The sequence below is a fragment of the Seriola aureovittata genome, chromosome 19 (assembly GCF_021018895.1).
Source record: "Seriola aureovittata isolate HTS-2021-v1 ecotype China chromosome 19, ASM2101889v1, whole genome shotgun sequence".
Classification (NCBI taxonomy): domain Eukaryota; kingdom Metazoa; phylum Chordata; class Actinopteri; order Carangiformes; family Carangidae; genus Seriola; species Seriola aureovittata.
In genome coordinates this window covers 19,833,718-19,855,449 of record NC_079382.1, presented here as the reverse complement: position 1 = coordinate 19,855,449, position 21,732 = coordinate 19,833,718, and the positions used below count along the sequence as shown (strand labels likewise).

General features: G+C 40.6%; 1 protein-coding gene across 2 annotated transcripts in view; it reads left to right on the top strand.

Moving 5' to 3' along the window:
* The window catches only part of cd2ap (CD2-associated protein), a 51,738-nt gene that overhangs the window by 1,263 nt on the left and 28,743 nt on the right, over positions 1 to 21,732 (top strand). For both annotated transcript variants that reach the window (XM_056405068.1, XM_056405067.1), the window contains exons 2-6: positions 10,048 to 10,205; positions 16,275 to 16,452; positions 18,303 to 18,403; positions 19,050 to 19,179; positions 20,114 to 20,292. In XM_056405068.1, the coding sequence (XP_056261043.1) occupies positions 10,048 to 10,205; positions 16,275 to 16,452; positions 18,303 to 18,403; positions 19,050 to 19,179; positions 20,114 to 20,292 (746 nt within the window). The remainder of the gene's footprint in view (positions 1 to 10,047; positions 10,206 to 16,274; positions 16,453 to 18,302; positions 18,404 to 19,049; positions 19,180 to 20,113; positions 20,293 to 21,732) is intronic.

Genomic DNA, 21,732 nt, shown 5'->3' with positions numbered 1-21,732 from the left:
AACTGTGCTATGTTGTAAAACAGGTTTTAATCTTGGCCTCGATTAGCCCTCAGATGTGTGAAGCTGCAGACTCTGCGTGCACACTCTTAATTCAGAACTGCTTAAAACAAAGCTGTTCTGCATGAACTCTGTTAAACTGGTGCTTAAACTTAGCTTGAAATAACAGAGGGAGGGTGTAGGAGACATATGAAACTAACACTGTATTTATTGCACAGAGAATAAAAAAGTTGTGGGGAGGATTATCAGAGAACAAGCTGGGTTGTTCTTTAAAAATGTGAACCCAGGAGAAAAATAAAATTGATCTCTCTTTTGTGGTCTATATGAGAATCCACCATAGACAGGCTTCTTAACTAGTATCCATTTCTAGCTTGTAATGCTTTATACTTCTCTTTGGTATGTCTCTTTCTTCAGGTTGCTCATTGCTTAGGGTATCTCTGTGCTGTGTTTGAACATGTCCGAGCTGTGTGTGTTTGAGAGCCCTACACATTCTGCATGGTTGCGTTCCTCTGAACTTAGCTCAGGCTACACGCAGCCTATTTGCCAACTGGTTGAGAACTAAAATCTGAATTTGTGGTGCATGTGCCTATATTTGCTATATTGTGCCTATATTTTGATAGTGGATGGTATAGAGAGGAAGTGGGATGAGAGAAAGCTGGCGTGACATAGATTAAAGGTCCCCATCTAGATTTGAAGAGAGGACATTGTGATTACATGGACTTCTTACACCCATAGACTACCAGGACGCCCCAGTTATTTCATTACTTCACTGCAGCATTCCACAGAATCACCTAAACAAAGACTGGATATGTGCCAGAACGTCTGAGTCTGATTGAACATTAACCCCTGTGGCCTCACTCAATATTTACGGGAATGTGCTCATGTTTCCCACCCTGGTTTTAACTTAACTGATGAAGGTCAGTTTAGCAAGCCTGGCTAATCTGGTGCTTAGAAGTTCATTATTTGTAATTTTTTTACTCCTTTTGTACTAATTTACAGAGAAAAAGACTTTAAATTGCAAAACTGAACCAAACACTGATGAATGAGAGGTCATGGTTATCGGCCAGTACTCCTTTTTAGTGAGAGAAAATACAAAGCTGTACAAAAACAATACAGCTTTGATCACTGTCTTCAAATGTAAAACTGTGTTGCAGGAACTCAGGTGTTGTCTTTGTTGATAACAACCTGACAAAACAGTTCTGTACTTGTCTGTGTCTCTCAAATGTGCAAAATATCAGTGGAGAGCGAAAAAAAGAATTCTAAGGAATCTGAATAAAGATTGTAACCAGCCGCGACAGCAGGGGCTGGTGTTGTTTTCATCTTGTGAGTCTGTGTGTGTGTCATCGTAGCGCAACGTGTTGCTGGAGACAACTACTGTAGCGGGAACTACCACAGAGGAGGTTTGAGTACTTAGGCAGGTGTTTATATGTCTATCTGTATGTTTATCATCACGACAGTGTCATGTGCAAGATACGGGCACAAAACTTTACAGGTGTGTAGTAGAGATCAAAATGAAGGTCGAGTCTGAAGACGGGATGTGCTGCGAACCATGACTACTGAGTACTCATGTAATAATATAATAATAACTACTGAGTACTCAGGTCAGAACATTGACAGGAGCCATTGAAAGAGCCAATGTTATTATTAACAGCTGTTTACTTGCATGTAAACGTTACAAATTTGGCGTCAAATTTTATTCCTTTATTGGCCAAGAGCTGTCTCCAGCAGCGGAAAGCAGCTCTCTTGTTTTGCTTCTATTTTCTATTACTTCTTTTCCTCTACTGAAGTTAGCAGGCCTCGTAACTTTCTGATACCGAGTCACTGTAACGTCCAGTCTGCCCTGAAGAAGTAGCACTGCTCAGACCATGAATTATAACTTTTTGTATTGTAAACACTATTCTAACATTGGCTATGAAGCAATAGCAAAACGTACAAATAGCACCTATAAAAAAACCTTACTATTCATAGCTATATCATGATCAAAAATCTAGCATCAGTCAGGCTATATTGTGGATGAGTTTTTTGTTTTTGTGCTTTAAAAGTGATTTAAACGACGAACTATCAAAGTGGTGGACAGTTTATTTTCTGTTGATTGATAAATTGTTGTTGATTCATTATTTCAGCACTTAAACAAGTAATAGTCTGATGGTGATAGTACTGGTTATAATTTAAAACAAAAAAAAAAGGGCTGTAGTTCTTTTGTTTACTCCTAGAACTATTAGTTATGTAATGTGTGAAGCGGGGCAGGTTTGATAACCTGAATAACCCTGTTCAGAGCATATCTGATTGTCTGGTTGCCCAAGCTTAGCTCCCAGGTGTGTGTAATGTTTGGTAGGGGGCTGGTAAGTACACATATTCAGCTATTATCGTCACACTATCCTGCGGGTAAATGAAGGTGAGCAGCAGGAAGCAGGCTCTCTCTCTCTCTCTCTCTCTCTCTCTCTCTCTCTCTCTCTCTCTCTCCTCTGTCTCCACTTCATTGCTCCCGGTAACACTTTGCCCTCAGCTACCTCTCAGAGCAGTGAGAGGGAATGCAGTTATGGGTTTCCTCTTTTCTGATTGTGTGTGTGAGAGTGACTGAGAGAAGCACAGAGAGCACACTGATCTAGACAGTCTGCCTGGCAGTCAGCTCGCCTGCGTGGCCTTGAGTATTTCCCCCCCTCTCTTTCTCTTCCTTCCTTCCTCTCCCCCCCTCCCTCCCTCCCTTGTAACATCCTCCTCCCTGTCACTGGCTTATATAAGACCCATATTGTCAAACTCTTTACCTGGAAGCATTGTGCGGGGGGGGGGGGGGGGGGGGGGAAATTCAATAACCTGGAAGTTTTGTTTTTTTTCCGTTTGCTGAACTTTGACCCAATGCACAGACAGGAACAGGCAGTACGATCAAAAATGTCTTTACTTGCTACACTTGAAAGCAACAATAATACAGAGATGAATAACACTGATAAAAACACTTGGAAATATGTGTAGCGAGACTGAATTTGTCAACTTCAATACTGATGGTGAAAGATAGCAGTATTGAAGTCGCTCTCCAACTCTAAATGTGTAAGTTTGGTGAATTTGACTCTGAGGGGGGAAGAAAGCTGCATTGTATCTGATAAGACGAACATAACTAGTTATGAATGCATAACCAATCAATAGGTCAACCTCATTTTATGAGTTTCAAACTGTAAAACTAACTTAAATTAAAGTTCAATTAACTGAACTGAAAAACAAGTTCAATAAACTTAAGATGAATCGGCTGAAGTTGAATCAGCTGTTTAGCCACATTGACAGTCATTACAGACAGATTTGCTTTCCTTTAATGTTTTCTCAGTTTGAAGAGTCAGTTCTTCGTTTGACATGAAGAACTTACAGCTGCAGCTGCTGAAGTCATTTTGTACCAGAGTCGGTACAAAGACAACTTGTGAGGCTGCTCCCAGTCACTTAGTGTACAGGGCTGGGACTGAATTCAATACTAAACGTCATCATGGTTAGTTTTGTTTTTAGTACTTATTACGTCAGTTTTAACCCTCAGCTGTTAATATTCTAGTTTTGTTGGGCGAGTTGAGCGAACTATCAGCAGCTCATTCATTCAACTCATCTGATTCCACTGAGTTTCTGTATGATGTGTTGCAGTGTAGTTTAATGTGATTTGTTCAACGCAAAGTCTCTTGACCTCTTTGGTTTTTGTTCATTCACCATACTCACCCATACCACTGGATATAACAACACTAGCTTGATTTATAGTCACAAATTACATGTGTTTCCAATCTTAATGTCAACGTAATCGTCCCGAGGGGATCTAAAGGGTTGGGGGTGGAGTATAGCTTGATATTTTTAATGGCTGGCTGTGCAATATAAAGGATAAAGGATTTTCCATTGCATTTTTGTATGCATTTATTAAAAGGAAGCTCTATAGCAGGCTGAATTTTCTTAATAAGTAATGCTTAAGTAATTTGAACGTAGGCTTACTGAGTACTTTGAGTATTCATGTTGCAGCTGTGCGGTGTAGAAAGCAACAAAAATATAATAGAAATACACAAAAGATAAAAATTTGGATCAGGATCATCAGAGGCAAAGAAAATGTGAGTGGGACATGATTTCTGTTGGATTGCTGTCACAACTTGTTGCATATACGTCTGCAGAGGCAATGGTGCACACAAGGACTCAGTGGGCATGTTTCAACCCAAGTGCTGTAGACTGACTCCTTTTGCTTTTGCCCGTCCGACACTCTCCCTCACTCACCCATGTGTGTCAGCTGTAGCAAATATGTCAGGAATCCTCTGCCACCACTCCCTAAGGCCGAGGTGTGATGCCACACTGTTAATGAGAACGATTCCCCAGTGTGTGTTAGTGCATGTTTCTTTTTTCCTCCTTATTTTTCTCACAGTCTCTCACTTTTTTTTTTTTTCTTCAAACACCGCTTTGTTTTCCCTTTGTCGCTGGTGTCCCATAAACCCGTGGACTACACCAAATAATCAGCCAGGAAGTAGCATGGTAGTGTGGTTTGTGTAAGTCTAAAGATGTGGTTAATCTTTATCTCTGTATCATACAGTCAAACGGTGTTTAGGCTAGTGAACGGAAACCTCATATCTCAATCCATATCTCATACACACAAAGCTCTGGAGGGGAGAGACGTTTATTACTCATGTCTGTATTATTTGTCATTTCTTTTGTCTAAAAAACAGCAACTGCACCTGTTGTTTTGTCTTGTAGATGTTTAATTACGTATCCAATAACTTTCACATGGATTTTAACACGCATTAAATTTCAACTAGGCCATCGAGAAGCAAAAGTCAGGATATGAGTAATGCTGATACAATTTTTCTGCAGCCTAGAATGTATCAGACAGTTTACCCGCAGCTGAGGTTGGGTACTTACACAGTCATTATAGTCTAGAAGTGTAGGCTGTGTCATCAAATAATTGTTACAGGATTACCTCAGACACGTCATCAGTAACGTAAATATCACAATACTTTTAAGATGTCGATCAAAACTCCTGATACTGTTGCCAGAAGCCTCCACTGCAGGACACTCGGCACCATCTCTAATCTTGCTTATGTATATCATATACTTCTTGGACAGTCTTTTGGCTCTCGTCTCTGCTCTCATCTGCTTGGCAGCACACACTTTAGTGGATGCTCTTTTGGCTGTAGCTCTTAGCTTTTTGACCTATTTCTGTGCTTATGCCAAGACACCACAACAACTTTTGCAGTGTTTTTGTGGCTGCTGCTGCTGTGTCCCGTGATGTTGTTTTAGAAAGCTGTTGATAGAGTTTTATATCCTTTTAATAATTTGACTGGAATTAAAGCTATGTAATTAATGTCACATAATAATTCACTTCCTTTGAGTTTGTTATGTTTGTAACAGGATATAAGCATCATATTGTTGCGTTCTGCTGTGTAGTCTGATGTGACGCACTTAGGCCATGAGTGACTAGCAGACCTGCTGACCCACATCCTCACTGCTGCATTAGCACAGAGCTAGCCAGGGAGGCGTGCATGCAGGCCAGCTAGCTTCCTGCTTTGGCAGTGAAAACTAATGGCTTTAGCATTCTTTCAGTCAGTTACCAACTTACAACCAGTGTAAGCTTTATGGGCACTAAAAAAAGACAGGCAGTAAACTGACTTTGCCTGGAAAAGCTTAATAATAAGCCAGTATGAATATCACAATTCTCTAACCCCAGCAAAAACCAGAGTATAAACCCTGATTGAAGGCCCTTTTGTGATTTAACAATAGATGGTTGTAGTCCAGGTTTCTCTGTTTTTGTTGTTTTTCTTTTCACTTTCATTTCTCAAGAAAAAAATCTCAGTTCTGCCCTTCATGAGTGATTACAGCTATTTAGGCCAGAATCCCCCTGCTGCTGCCTGACTGCAGTGGAGTAGCAGGAAGTTTGCTCTGGCTACACACACACACACACACACACACACACACACACACACACACACACACACACACACACACACACAAATCTCAGTTTTTCTATGTTCCTGGGGACCAACATTTACATAATATATTCCCTTACCCTAACATTAAATGTCACAACTCAATACCTAACCATAACCCCTAATCCAAACCGTAACCCTCAATCAGCCTTTAAAACAAAGATGACAGAGCCCACAAGTATAGTGGACTCCGGGTTTTGGGACCCCATGGAATATCGTTAAACAAACACACACACACACACACACACACACACACACACACACACACACACACACAAACACACACACGTGCACACACAAACCACCTGTATGCTGACTGCATTTAATGTATTTAGAAAGGCATTTCCTCCTGAGGAACAAACCTCTGAGGTATTTCGCAGGCCAACACCTATCGCTCACTGCACTCATTCAGCTGCAGCGGCCTCACTAAGTCCTGAAAAATGACCAGGGTTCATCTGTGTTTGACCTTTGCACAACAAAGAAGAAGACATTTTGCAATTACAGCTATAATCACCACACATTCCTACATCCAAAGTACAGATACCAGTACCAGAATCCTCCACAGGAACAAAACTGAGTCTGCTCAGTTCCCAAACAAGAGGTTTCAAGTATGAACTAATCCACCTTGTAGATGGAAGGAAACAAGCCACACGCAATAACACTGTAATAGGGCTGCTACTAACTTTTCATCATCAATTAATCTTCCAGTTATTTTGTCAGTTAATCAATTATTCAGTTGTCTAGAACATGTATAGAAAATGGTGAAAAATGGCCGTCACAAAATCCCAAACCTAACAGTCCAACATCCAAACATACTCAGACTGAAAATTATTTATTGTGAAAATTTCAGTCACATCATGTCCTCCATGTGATTTATTTATTTGTTGAACTCTTTTCACATAAACACATTTAAAAGCAGTTTAAAGTAATGAATATAAAAATAACAAAATCACGCAAACTGTTTCCTGTTTCCTAGTTTTGTGTCGGTTTTCCACCACAATAACAATAATTCAAGTAACACATTATTATGCTGTGTCGTAAAGATAAGTTCGGTGGGAAGAATCCCATCATAGCAGTGTGTGTAGAAGTGATTTGGTTGGCCTGCGTTCCTCGGGCAGGGTGTGTTTGTGCGGTTGCTGAGGGACTGTAATCTTTGTGGTTGCACAAAAGTCCCTCTGCTGCTCATCCAGTCATCTGGAAGATGAGCACTGCCCCGTGTGTTGAATTAGCTCGCTGGAGTATGATTGTGCCTGTCAGTGTGGCCTCTTGTTTTGTTTACTACAGCTGAGCAGACCGTATCTCTTCCTGTGGTTACATGGACAGATAGCCCTAAATTACTGTCTGGGGCCTTGGCTAAGTTGTTTATTTGTGTATTTCTCAGTGTGTGTGGTGTGTTTTTTTTCTTCCTGCGCCTCTTGTGTCTAGACTGTTGGTTAGAGTGTAATGCTCAGAGCTGACTGTTTTCTTAACATGTATAGTCCCGCCTGGTTCTGTCCTGTGGTTGGTCTGCCGGTGGGCCAGAGAGAGGGTGCAGCGCTGAGGGTTGTGACGCCACTGGGCAGCAGCTGGGCTCGTAATTTACAGGCTGAAAGAAGGAAGTGTTACTCAGTTTGCCTGAGAGTGTTTTCCCTCTCTGATCCATAATGTCTCTCTGGTCTCCACCAAACCTGAGCTGAGGAAGTTTATTATCCTTTACTTCAGCTCCTGTGTGAAGATGTTCTGTTTTTCTCTGTTTTTACATCATTGTAAAGTGAGTATCTTTGTTGTTGATTAGACAACATTTGAAAACATCACCTTGAATTCTGGGAAACTGGGATTGACATGTTTCAATATTTTCTGACATTTCAGGCAAGAGATGTGTTAATATTTTGTGTTGTGGGTCCAACCTCAAAAATGAAATGGATTACATTAGTTAAAGTGTTGCTTTTGCAGGTTGTCTTTTGCTGCAGTAATGCAATGTCAGCAACAAAGATGCAACTAATGAGTATTTTCATTATTATTTAATGAGAGGATTATGTTCTTGATCAATCAATCAACAAATAAAACACCAAAAAATGTAAATCAATCAAAATGATTGCTGATTAATTTCGTTGCAGCTTTAGTTGACAGAGTTGTGGGAGTGTAAATGCATTTAAGGCTTTTTGCTAACAAATGAAACCAGATACAAAAAAACAATATGTAACTCCATTTAAAAAAGCTTTATTGACAGTCTTAGTGTTAACATTGGATTTTGTTGAGGTGTAACTGTCAGAGCTGGCAGCTTTGCAGCCTCATATAATCGCAGTGTAAATCTTATGACATGAATGTGGGATTATGCAAGAAATTATGCTTTCAAGAAGAAAGCAACCAATTCATGATTGGCTCTGTCTGCTTTTTCCAATGAATTTGCCATGACATTATGGTGATCGTTACCAGCCTGTTTGGAGTTTCCCTGAATTTCATCAACAGTGTATACGTGACCCCCTGACCCTGTTATTTTGTGTGTTTGAGTCAGCAGTATGATAGCGGAACTGGCAGTCAGGCTCTCCCTCCCCTTGAACTGCTGCTGCTCTCATCCTTTTTTCAACGTCTTAAACACTGAGCACTTGATGTGGAGAGGAAAGATGGTCTGAAATCATCAGCCAGGACCAGTTTCTTGCCAGAGGTTGGCTCAGGCTGCTGCGGTGTTTGAGCCAAGATTGATGAAGTTCAGAGGCACAGACAGATGCACCAACCGTTAATACTGAGCCAAGTTTTACAGCAGTTAATCTTGACCTGCCTGACCCATGTAGTTTAGTGCTGAATGACTTTGTCCAGGTGTTTTAGGGGTGTACGTGTGTGTGTGTGTGTGTGTGTGTGTTTAGGACAGAGACACAAAGATGCGGTGAAGAGTGCATGTTTTTGTTTTGGCTGTGCTTGGTGTGAAGCCAAGCATGCCAGTGGAGTCTCTCAGCTGTGAGTCATGTGTGAAAGGGCCACACCACATAGTAAAATACCTCACTACCAGGTAGTCCTTTGTAGCCCGCTTATTTTTAGAGGCTGCTCAACCTGCTGCACTGGAATCAGTCACTCTGCTTGTAAGTCCTGCTTGCCTCTCTCTTATCATCACTGTTTGTTGTTCTGTTTGTAGGGTTAGGGTTTCCCACCCTGCCCGCCCCTGTTTACCTTCCCGCCCCCATCCCAGTCCCGTGATGAATAGTGAAATTGATTTCCATCCTGCGGGAATCTCACAGGAATTCCAGTGTATCAAGATTGTTTGTGTTGTGTTACTATCAGCCAAAATTGGGTACAGCTTAGTAGGTTATAGGTTTTGTAAACTTCCAAACATCAGTATCCAATATTGGTCTCAAAAATCCAACATTTAGGCCAATAATAGATAGTGAAGGTTGGTGATAGGACCAAAAAATAAACCAAACATGTAACAACCTAAATTGAACAATAATCAAATCGGCCGATATATATATTTATATTTATATATAAACACTTGTGGAAAAGATATTTAATGAAAGCAGGATTTACAGTTTAACAATAAACTTTATTGTCCACATCAGTGCACCGGAACAGTAAACTTCACTGGGAATTAAACAAAATAACTATAAATAAAAAAACATAAGAACAAATATGTAAATATTTAACTTGAACGAAAACAAAGGGTCAAATATATATATATATATATATATAAAATGCTGCCTATATAACTTGACTTGACCCGAGCATTTCCACTGCATTATTGCTTCTTAATAAAAGTATTAATATCAGCACATATCGGAGAATATATGCACCGATATATCTGTGATGATGTGCCGATATCGGCTGATAAATCTGTCGGGCTGTAGTTATTACCGTAGTAGAAGGATAATGTTTTCACATGAAAGTTATTCTAAATATTACTTGAACATATTGTTCATTACAATGTCAATTTGATCTTTTGTTAAATTCTGTGTGTTATTGTTTTCCTTATCCCCACCCTCTCTTTCTTTTCCTAAACTTCCTCATCTTATCTCTCCTCTCCCACGGCCTTCCTCTCTCTGCCTCTCCTTTCTTCTTAATTTTCCTTGTTTCACCCTCGTTTGACTTCCTCTCTTTCTTCCGCCGTCTCCTTTTCTATTTCTCTGTATTTCCTCCTTCACCCTGTCCTGAGCAGAGGTGGTGGTGGAGTTCGAGTATGAAGCTCTCCATGACGACGAGCTGACCCTACGGCTGGGCGACATCATCAAGAACGTGCGGTATATAGAGGAGGACGGCTGGATGGAGGGCGACCTCAATGGGAAACGGGGGCTCTTTCCTGACAACTTTGTGAAGGTGAGAAGAAATGGTTTAGTTTATGTTCATTTGACGGGTGTAAGTGCGAGTGCGAAGAAAGGGGCGAAAATTTGTGTGTTCACTCAGGTGTTGTGATTACATCACTGCTGATCAGAGCCGGAGCCGATAAATACCTGTGACTACTGAAGAGTCATTTGACCTTGGGAGTAAATGCCAGTTGTAGCATTTTTCCATCACAGATAAATGCCTGATTGGCGTTAGCGAACCCTTAACGGGTTTTTTGACCAGTGGAAAAGCGGCTTTAGAGTTTGTGTGTCTGTAATTCATCACAAACTGATGCAGCAAGAGTGTGTATGTGCAGGCCTGTCGTTGTTTTTGCTGAATCGGGTGTGAGGTGATTGATGGTAAAAAAATAAAGAGTCAAATGTTTCCCTCCAGCCTTTATTGGTATCACAAGGACAATTTCAAAGCAGCTCTTAATCTGCTCTGTGTTTTCCCTGTGAGCCTACAAACTATTGATAGCGTGGGTTGATGCAGTTTGATGTTTGTTAAGGGAAATTAGATTTTAGAATCATTCAGCGCCACATGATTTTACTTCCATTCATCGTGGCAAAAAAAAAAAAAAAAAGAAATACTAATTGTCTAGATATTGTCATCAACAGAGGGCTTTTAATTTGACGCAGTGAACACAGCACACAGTTTACTCCATGTTACTCCTCAGGCTAGGGCTGGGCCACATAATTGTTATGATTAATTCTAATTTCTGGTTTTGCATCATTTGAAAATTATTACAATGTGCAGATAAAGGCTATTTTTAGTCTAAGATTAGAACTGGCTACATTAGCCATCTTTAGTCTTAATCCTTGTTTCCTGTTTTCCTGTTTGATTCCAGCCTTAAGTTTGAAATTAATGTTAGCTAGATGGTCCAGTCTCACTTTTATCATCTTAAGAAATATTTGATTTCAGCTCTAAGTACATCAGTTCATACCTGGCGTGAGGAGACATCATGGACAAAGCCAGCTCCACTGCCAATATTTGCATTACCAAATAGGTTTTCTTTGTGACAAATGAATAACTGAACAATATATACAGCTCCACTGCCAAAAAAATCTGTTTAATTCAAATGAATTGATGTGAAATGTCACTGGCATATTGTAAATGATGATGACACTAGACCATGCTCCCAGTTAAATTTGGAAACTCAGTTTGCAGTTGATGATTGCAGACACTTAACTATACAGCAGACCAGTGGGATCTGTGTAGAGGCGAGTTGAGTCATAGTCATCTCTTGTTGTGTCCTGGTCGAGCACTTGAGGCACCTCAGTGCTCTGCTCTGAAATCTCCTTTCTCTGTGCACCAGCAAATGCAGTGTGAAATGAGTCTACTACACTGCTTCTGGCCTCTCTTCTCTCTCATCTCTCCTGTTTTCCCCATCCCATAATCCTGTGAAGTGAGATAGGTAATCTGCTAAACAGCCTGGCCCAGTCACTGAGCTTGGATAGTTAATCCTCTAAGGAGCCTGCTGGCTGTTGAACTTTACTCCCAACAAAGTTACAGTCAGCTGAGATGTTGCATTTCTTCTTCCTGCTCCCTTTAATTGGCGTTGTAGCTGAGCGATCGGGGGGACATGAGACATGCCTGCGATGGTAAGGAATGTAACTGAGCTCTGCCATGGTTAGTTAGGATTAACTGAGTTTTATCTTGTTGATTAAGTAACCTTTAAATGATTGTAATCAGTGGAAGATTGCCATAAAGATAAAAATATCTGTGTGTGTTTGATTCTGCTGAGTAATTCACTGTACATACGGTGAATTTGGGGTCTGCGTTCTTTGTAATTTGTAGTGACACAAGTATTAAAGTAAAGCACTTGAACAAAGGTGGAAGGGTGAACAGCTGGAGAGATGGATTTATTTCCAGAGATAGATGTTTCAAAAGTGTCAAACTGGAGCCTGAATACACCCACAATCTCCTTCTTCTTCTCTCCTTTCTTTTACCTTCTCCCTTCCTTCCATCTTTAACTGTTGTCGACACTGTTGTGACGTTAGCTATGCATGCTAGCTCGTATCTAAACAAATAGACGTGCTGTTGCGTTGATAGGGGACATAGTCAGATAGACATGTGCTGGCAGGTAGAAGTGTAGCCTTTGTAATAATAAAGGGTTATTGTGCTCAGGAACCGATAAGCAGAATTGAAATTCAATTGGCATTTTGGATTCAGTTCTAATTTGGAACAAATTTGTTTTGCCACTTTTCACTGCTTATCCTGAATGTGTATGATTTTATGTGAGTGTGTGTGTATATGACACATTGGAGGAATACAGTTGGTGAGTTTTGTTTTCAATTTTATCACGACCCACTTTGAGGAATTTCAACACCCATGTAATAATTACACATAAAAAAAAAAATACACATATACTGAAGAAAGAAAGAAAAAAAACAAACAAACAAGATCTCGATTGTTTTATGAATTCAATACATTAAGACAAGTAACATCCACCACAAAACAAGTAACTTAATTTAGTATTCATTCTCTAGTAAAACATCAGTCAACAGATTTTGCCACGTTCAATAATTTGGTGAAAGTATATTATATTAATTGAGCTGCGCTGTGGACTAAAACTTTAGACTTGTTTTCTTTTCGGTTTATATTTGTTTACATTTTGTCAAATTGGCAAAATATGCTGAATTAGCTCTTTAACGCCTCCTGTTTGCAGTAAACCCGTTGATGTACAGACACTGGATTATTTTCACACTGATTAGATCTTTGATGAGAAAACATGAAAACATGATTATTCTCAGGCAGGTTCTATGAGGGGCGTCATTTTTTCCTAAGCAGTTTTAGACGATGATGAATGTCACAGATACTGATACACTCAGAACCGCAAATCATACTGAATGTAGAGGTGTGTGTTTCATGTCTGTGTGTCGAGTTGTGACTCAGAGAATCCACTTTTTGACACAAAGCGATCCAGCGCTGAGGGTTTTAACGTCGCTTAATTACCTCCACAAGTGTATAACAGCTGATGCTCCAGCTCCAGCTGCTGACTGTTAATGGTCAAACTACAGTAATTAAACTCCTTATGATTTTAGAGGCCCCCCCCTCTCCTTTTGTCAGTGGAGCACACCTCTTATGTTCCCTAAAGGACACATTATAAATTGACCAATACTGCATTTGTGAAAGAAATCAGCTGAGATTTAAGACAAACACAGACTGCACACCTCAAATATATCTTTGCCATCTCTTTACCAGTATTTCTTCTTTATCTGCTGACTTATAAATCAATATTTATCTATCTACAATAAGCTAATACCAGCTGGTTTATGAGTCTGGCGAAGTTAATGAAGACTACCTTTTTAAATAATGCCCTCCCCTTTATTTATGTCCCCTGTTGGTGATGGAAGTGGATTTTCATTAGATGAAATCATTGTCGGGGGGGTCACTGTTCTCTGATAGATCCACTCATGATGATTATGAAACTGTAAAACTGCCAACTGAGCATTGAAGTCGGTGCTGCTGAGAGAAAACACATCTACTAGCTGGGATGTGCTTTAATGCAACGCTAATTAATTTCACCTCCTACAGTAAAGAGCAGAGTGCTTCTTAGAAGTGAGTTGTGCTGTTGTCTTAGCAAAGTTCACAGTTTCAAGCATAAGATTGTCAAACACAAGAAGAAACTGAGAAAGCTTTTGAGTTAGCTTACCACGCTGGGAGAAGAGATGGTGCCCGTGTTTGATGTGCTCAGTGTATGTGCGATCTAATTAACACCCTGGATGTGTGGCATCAGTAAGTGGAAAACAGTTTGTGTGTGTGTGTGTGTGTGTGTGTGTGTGGGGCGATGTGTGGTCACACTTGTTAAGCGCTCAGCAGAGACCCCTTCACACTCTTCAGCATTGTGGGTGAACAACTCACTGATAACTGAGAATGGCAAAGTAACACGTTTGTGTTTATTCATCGTCCTCCCATACTTTTCTCTTCGTAGTTGTCAGTTTTCTGCAGCAGAGCTGTGAACTTTAATGAATCTGTCTCTGTAGCTGATTCATTTTTACGCACACACACACACACACACACACACACACACACACACACACACACACACACACACACACACACACACACACACACACATACACACACACACACACACACACACCAACACACACACAGCTGGACTTCCTCTCTAGTGAAATTGCAAAGTCAGCGTGTGTGAATCAGGAAGTGGATAGTGGATCATTGTTCAGCTACACACTCTCTCCCTCTCTGTCTCTCTCACACATTTAATTTAACTGCTACATCTGGAAACGACTTAGCACCAGTCCAATCTCTTTTGGTCTACTTGAGCAACAATCATGAGCATTTTCTTTATATAGCAGGTTCGTTTTGAGATTTAAAGATGATATACTGACTCTGTTGCCCTGTTTCTGCGTCTGGGATCTCCTTTTGACTTCGGTTTACACTGAGTGACAAACAGGAGTGACCTGGGGGTTGCAGGATATGCTGAGTGTCATAAATCAGTAATGTTTCTTGGGAAATTCAATGTAGAGATACAAAAACAGGTGTTACTTACATCTTATCTATTGTGAACAATTTAGATGCAGTATGGTAAGTGTGGTTAAGCGTCTGAGTTTTGAGGAGACCATTGAAATGCTTTTCAGCTGCAGAAAGCAAGGGATGCACCACCCTCTTAAACCTGGTCACAACTGTTTCTATTGCTTCATGTTTTTTGACTCATAAAATACAATAATATAAGTTTGTTTTATTAAAAAAGAACAACTGAATGTAACTCGTGATCATATCATGTATTGCAATATTAGAGATGGACTTTATCAAGATGGTAAATTATGCATTTCACCTATTTGACATCCCTGATTTCCAAGTTGATAAAGACCATCACATAGTCAGGAGTAAAAAGAAAGGTTTTTTTTTTTTCTGTGCCTTCATTGTTGAGAGATTTACTATAAGCCCATTATGAGCCTAAATACAGTTTGGGTCTCCTGGTTTTAGTGGAAGGCATATTTGGGAATTATCTCCATAAAAATGGAGGGTGGATCGATGCATATATGATGCACGTGTCAGTAGCTGCACTGAGGTGAAAAGGTCTTTAACAGGAGAAAGAGTTAGTTTGGACTTTCAGGATTTACCTGATAAAACTGATTGTGACGTTAAGTAAGACACTTGGATTCCTACATATTAGTTTTTATAGCCACCTGGTCATTGACTAATGTGTCAGTAATGTCACATGCACACAGTCAGAGAGGGCTGAGTGATGAAGGCATCAGTGTCCTTCCAAAGAAAACATGCAGTTTAGGTTGATGGGAGTCTCTTAAATGACCCATAGGTGTAAATGAAGTGTGAATGTGGCAGTCTGTATGTGCACGTTTATGTTGGCGTATCCACATACATCTATACACTTGCCATTTATTATCCTGATTAGTATCTAGTGAAGGTGTGTTTTGGACTTTGCGCTGTTGTCAGGGAGTTTCCCAGGCTGGGAGAATGTGGCAGCTGTTTTACAGCCTCACTGTGATGTAATTGGGATCATTAGCAATAGCTAGATTTAGCATGAGTGGGCTGTGACTAGCACAATGCTGCATTGAGCGCTGGTGCTGGTTGCCATAGTTCCGATTTATTCTGTGATTCTGTAGCTCACCAGAACGCTGATCGTCACGTCACACACTGTTCACTTCCCCTTATGCAATGTGAAAACGATGCACGGTGGTTCACATTTCCCCTTTCCATCTGAACAACATCTTGATAATCCCTCTCTGATGACACTGTCAGTGTCTCAGGTGCCTGCCTCCTGTCCGATGTGCATTTGTGTAAGCGTAGCTGTTGTTTGTAGTTTGGAGATGAGTTTTGTTTATTGTCATTGTGGGAAAAATGTTTCTCTGACCACATCCAGAGGATTGGTGACCACACTGTGTTTGGCTGCAGTCCGAAGGGGAACAAAGGGGTTTTTGGGGTTTTATTTTGCCGATCTTCTGACACAGTATGTATATCCTCATCTACTTAATTCAGGATTGTAGGTTGAGGTTAGAAAATATTGTTTATGGTCAGTGGTCAGGACATGAGTAGTACCTAATGTGTGTGATGTGTGTTTTTTTTTTTTAGGAAGTGAAGAAGGAATCCAAAGAGGTCAAGGAAACAAAGAACGAGCCAAAAGAAGAGGCCTCTCAGCCTCCGAGGAGAGAGAAGAGCGCAGGGAACGTGGCCAACCTGGTTCAGAGGATGAGCACCATCGGCATCCCGACTGGCGGCTTCCAGCCTCAGCCGCCCGCAGCTGCAAAGAGTAAGATGCTTCAGTTTTGTGTGTGTTCGGATAAAGTCATACCTCGTACACGGGATGTACCAACACTGTTGAAATTCTACCACTATCAATGCCTGAGCTGTCTTTTTCACAGCGGACCTGCTACTATGCTCTGCCTTCTCATTTCCTGCACTTTGACATCTTCACTACATTCAGTGCCTATGGTACTGTAGAAAAACAAGTACCGTCATGATTTCAGCATTTTGGCATTGACTTGGTACTGAAGTCTTGTGACATCCCTACTTCTTACTGCAGCTGGCCACGTTAGACTCGCTGAACGGATAATGACAGGAACACGAAGGCCTCACAAGACTTAAACTGTCTTTACATTTCTGCTGCAAATCCCAAGCATGTGGCGTTTCGCAGGTTAAAACAATATTATTATCTTCACCAAGGAGGTCATGTTTTCACCTGTGTCTGTTTGTTGGTTTGTCGGCCGGATTGCGCACAAAATACTGAACTGATTTGCACGAGTGATGGGGCAGATCCCATTAAAGATCTGGTTAAAGGGGCGGAGCCAGGAAGTTTTTTATCCCTTTGATGTAACATTGTAAAACTTTTTTTTTTTTACATTTTCTTCAGTTTCTTAGGAAATAATGTTCAGATTTTTATGAACATTTATGGAGGTGTATGACTTTGTACAAGATGCAGATAATAATCTGGATTACGTAATGTTTGGCCACAGCGAAGCTTGGCGGTGGTACGCCCTCCACTGAGTCACTCTCGTATGTATACATACACATGTATGTGTGTTGCATTCCTCCACCGTGTCCAGTCTTGTTCAGAGATCCTATCATGAATGCAGTTTTGTCTCTGTTGTCTCCCCCTGAGCTGCTGTTACTGTGTTTCTGTTCCGACAGAAAAAAGATCAGAGATCGACTTCAGGGAAAAACTCACCTGTAAACAAAACAGCGCTGTTTGAAATCTGATCATGGTGATGAATTTTGTGCGACCACTTTTAACTGATACACAGGTGAAACGGGACAAACGCACACGTTAATGCAAACGCTCAAACCTGTCGACAGTATGATACTGCGATAAAATAAAACTGACCAGGCTTGTGCCAGTTATTGAATGATCTCCAACTATTGAATGATTGAAAAGACGATTGCTGATGCCTTTTCGGATTTTCTGATGATTTATTCATTGATTGGATGGTGGCTCAAAATGGAGTTAGTCAGTCTGTCGTGTACCTTCCTGAAAGATGTGTTTTACATTTAGAAGCAGGATAGAATATCAACCTAAAGCAGCAGCTGTCACCTGTCTGTATTTGGATTTAGGGACAGTAGCATTTGGAAGAGGCTCAGGAAGAAATCTTATAACAAAGAAACATACCCAGGGCCAGTGTTTAAACCTGAAGATCATACAACATGTCTGTTATTGCTTCGTACAGAAATGTGCGTCACAAGACTGGGCCCCATGCACATTAAACATAATGTCTTGTATTCTTATTACCTAAACTCACTTTAAGTTTTTTACACAGTCACTGGACTTTACACCATTTCTTCTTTGGTTTTAAAGTTGTTAAGCAGGGTGTGTCTGCTGCCTGCCACGGGATCACCTTGCAGAACAGTCCGGCTGTTCCTTGAGGGGTGGGGTTCTTTATTGCCCTCCTACTTCCTGGATTTTAACCTTGCTTACATGTCACCTGTCTTAGTTCTCACACCACCCCCTTTGACATTGAGGAGGAGGAGGAGGAGGCCAGAGAGACGTGCTCATACGGTTTATTTGGCAAAAACAAAAAACGCAGACGGGCACGCGGGCCCATGTGAGACCACACAGCAGGTTGCTTTGACTAACTGCTGTTTCTTTGACTCCCTTTGTTTTCACAGAGCCCAAGAAGAGACAGTGCAAAGTGCTGTTTGAGTATCAACCACAGAATGAAGATGAGCTGGAGCTGAAAATCGGAGAGATCATAGAAATCACTGAAGAGGTACTTTTAACATCATCACTTACTGATTCATACATGTCACAAGAAATCTGACCAGGTCACGTTGAGTGCCCCTTCTCTTCCTGTGACATCTACACTGGCTTTAGTCTTTTTAGACCAGTGTTTCAGCTAAACAACACACCAGACTTCAGTAAAATACTACATTTATGTTATGTTTTTAACCACTGAAGATACACTGACTGATGACTGGTTATTAGTGGTCGTGGCAAGTTGGAACAAGTGAGAGATCCGAGCGGCAGAGAGCACTTTGAGTAAAACAAGAAGCTCCAATATGTTTCTGTAAAAAAAAAAAAAAGAAAAAACAATTTTGTGTGGTGAGCTTGACTTGAGAAGGAAAACAGATCATTGTGATTATTCTGTATCGATTGATTTTAAACATCCTGGTGAATTTCCTCACAGTTTGTTTTTTTTACTTCCTTAACTGCAGGATTGAATATTGGAGACGCCGCTTCAGATCTTGTTCAACGTGTTTGTTTTGTTTTTCTTTTATGCATTGTGGATAGATAAGAAAAAGTGGGTGAGGTGCATTATCCAGAGCAGCTTCCTGTTAAAGTTGAGCCCAGTGGAAGCAAAGGACCCCAGCACCATCAGATTTATTGCATTACTCCATTTATTTGTCTGTGTGCAGGTTGAAGAGGGCTGGTGGAGCGGCACCGTGAACGGCAAGTCGGGACTGTTCCCCTCCAACTTCGTCAAAGAGCTGGACGCCATGGGAGAGGACGGAGAGTCCAATGACGCCGCAGCAGCAGATGAGACCGGTAAAGACAGAGACATAAAAAAAAAACAAGCAGGACTTTATGAAGTGTGAAGGGTGCAGCTTAGTGAGGCTGGAATTTAATGTTTGCTTAGACTTGATGCCAAAACAAAGCTCAAGGCAGGTGCATTTGCTGCAGCTCAGTAAACTTTAATGTGGCTGTCAAGTCCGTGTACAGTGACATTTAAAATGAACATGATGTTCAGGAACACTGTACAAGAACAATAGCAGGACGTTCACATAGTTTTTTAGTTAACGACAACAGCTGTTTACATCCACAGATATTTATATATTTTTCAGACATTAATTCTCTGGCTGAAATATAAGAACTGTTAATGCAGAGCGTTTTTCACCACCCTGTTGTTGTTGTTTTTGCTGCTGCTGCTGCATTATCACACATTAATGTGCACGTCAGTATAATTAAATTTAGTGGTGGAGCTGCTAAGGTGTGAATGCAGCCCAGTTGAAACAAGTCTGAACAAGAAGGTTGGCTGAGGCTTTAATCTGCTAAATCGTTTGTCTGCTAGTTACATGACTGGGAGGTACGGCAGCTCATTTAACAGCTCTGTGTGTGTGTGTGTGTGCGTGTGTGTGTGAGACTGCGTTTGAATGTGCTAATTTGATAAATATTAGTGCTAAATGGAATATGATACAAGTCCCCCATCCTGCATCTGTTCTACATTAGAGATGTGGTGACTTGAGTTACTGAGCTTTTATGAATTAATCTTTTCATTCATATATGTAATTGCGTAATACTGTAAAGCTTAGGTTATACACAAACACAAGTGTTGCACCCTCCGGTGGCTGAAAGGGGAATAAAATTGGTATTTTACGAGACAAATCATTTGTCTTGTGCTACACGGTATTACAGCGGGAGGGAAAGCAGTAAAATGTGATACTCGTGGATTCATTCACTCACTGTTGTATCTTCTCCCCAGATGCAAGTGCAGTGGAAAGTGTGACCACCCCCACATCGCCTCAGCCTGCCTCAGGGAACGGCGTTATCGCTCAGCCCAAGAAGATCCGAGGCGTCGGCTTCGGAGATATTTTCAGGGAAGGTTCGGTCAAGCTAAAGGTCCGACTGCCCAGCCCCGACATGGAGGAGAAGAAGGACAGAGTAAGTGTGAAGCAAACTCAGAATATACAGTGTACATGATGACAAGAAATGATGTGAAAGTTGAACGTGGAAAAAAGCATCATGATATGTCCTTTCTGTATATTTACATATATGATTATCACTGCAAATACATAACACTGCAAAACGTTGTATATTCCCCAGTATTAAAACGATCAGTTTGGAGATACTGAGCATCAAACATTTAGAAGATATTGTTCAGAAATAAATGGTTTAGAACAGCTGAATTATATTGAAAAGTAAAATAACTGAAGCACTTAAAGGTTTTTAAACTTTGTTTTTTTTTTAAAACAGATCACCAAAGTGGGTTTCAACATGGATATTAAAACTGCTCTTAAAACAGTTTTTGAAACATGTAGTTTTAAATTGCACATCTACTGTATTTACTACTATTTTTTGAGAGGATATTTATTAAATATTATTATTTATTTATTAAACAATTTGATAGCAAATGTGCTTATTTACTTACAGACTACACCAAGGTTTTCCTCGTATGAAATTTAAGATGTGGCCCATGCAATGTGTATTTTAAAGCGGGAAAGGAAACTCAGTGGTTAGTCCACAGCCAGGTGCTGAGCCTATTTTCCTGTCTAAAATCTAACCTCCGAGATCAGCAGGTGTAAAATCAGCTGCACAGACGGAGGGAAGTTTCAGCAGATAGAGAGAGAGAGAGAGAGAGAGAGAGAGTGAGAGGGTGAGATGTCGCACTAGTTCAAACAATGAAAAACACCAAAGTGATGCAACTAAAAAAATCTTACAGCAAATTAAAAAGATGCATTATGATTGTTACTTTACAGGAGATCTTTGTTCAGCACAACACAAGCAGTGATGCACCAGCCTGTTAATTTTCACACCACTTTTCCTTTCTCTTTCTCTCTTTGGTGTCTGGCACGAGTGTGTTTGTTTGTTTCTAACGTAGTGACTCAGAGCAGCTTCTGTCCAGTGCAGCGTGACGAAGCAGCCAATCATACGTTTATTAAAAACGGCCTCTTACGTTTGTGTTTAATTTCTGTACAGATATAATCTAATCAAAGACGATAATAAGTTTTACCAAAAATATCCCCCCTGACACGTATTTGCAGAAGTCTTAAGTAAACATCCTCCGCAGTCTCAATAACATCACGTTACTACATCTACATGGCATGTGTCATTTATCTCCATTCTTTATTGTTTTGGAGGAAATCTCCTGATTCAGCCTCACACAGATTTAGCGTCAGAGCTCTGTTGTTTACTGCTTACACTGAAGGAACAGGCCCAGATTCTTTTGAAGTTTCTGTTTGTTGTGAACACACTTGTTTTCCCCCGCCATCAGCAAATGTACCTGACAAAAAAAAAAAAAAAACTCAGTGAGGAAATATTGCCCTCACCTCACACAGTATTTTAGATTGAAGCTTGTTTCTGTCGTGGATCATTTCGTTCAGT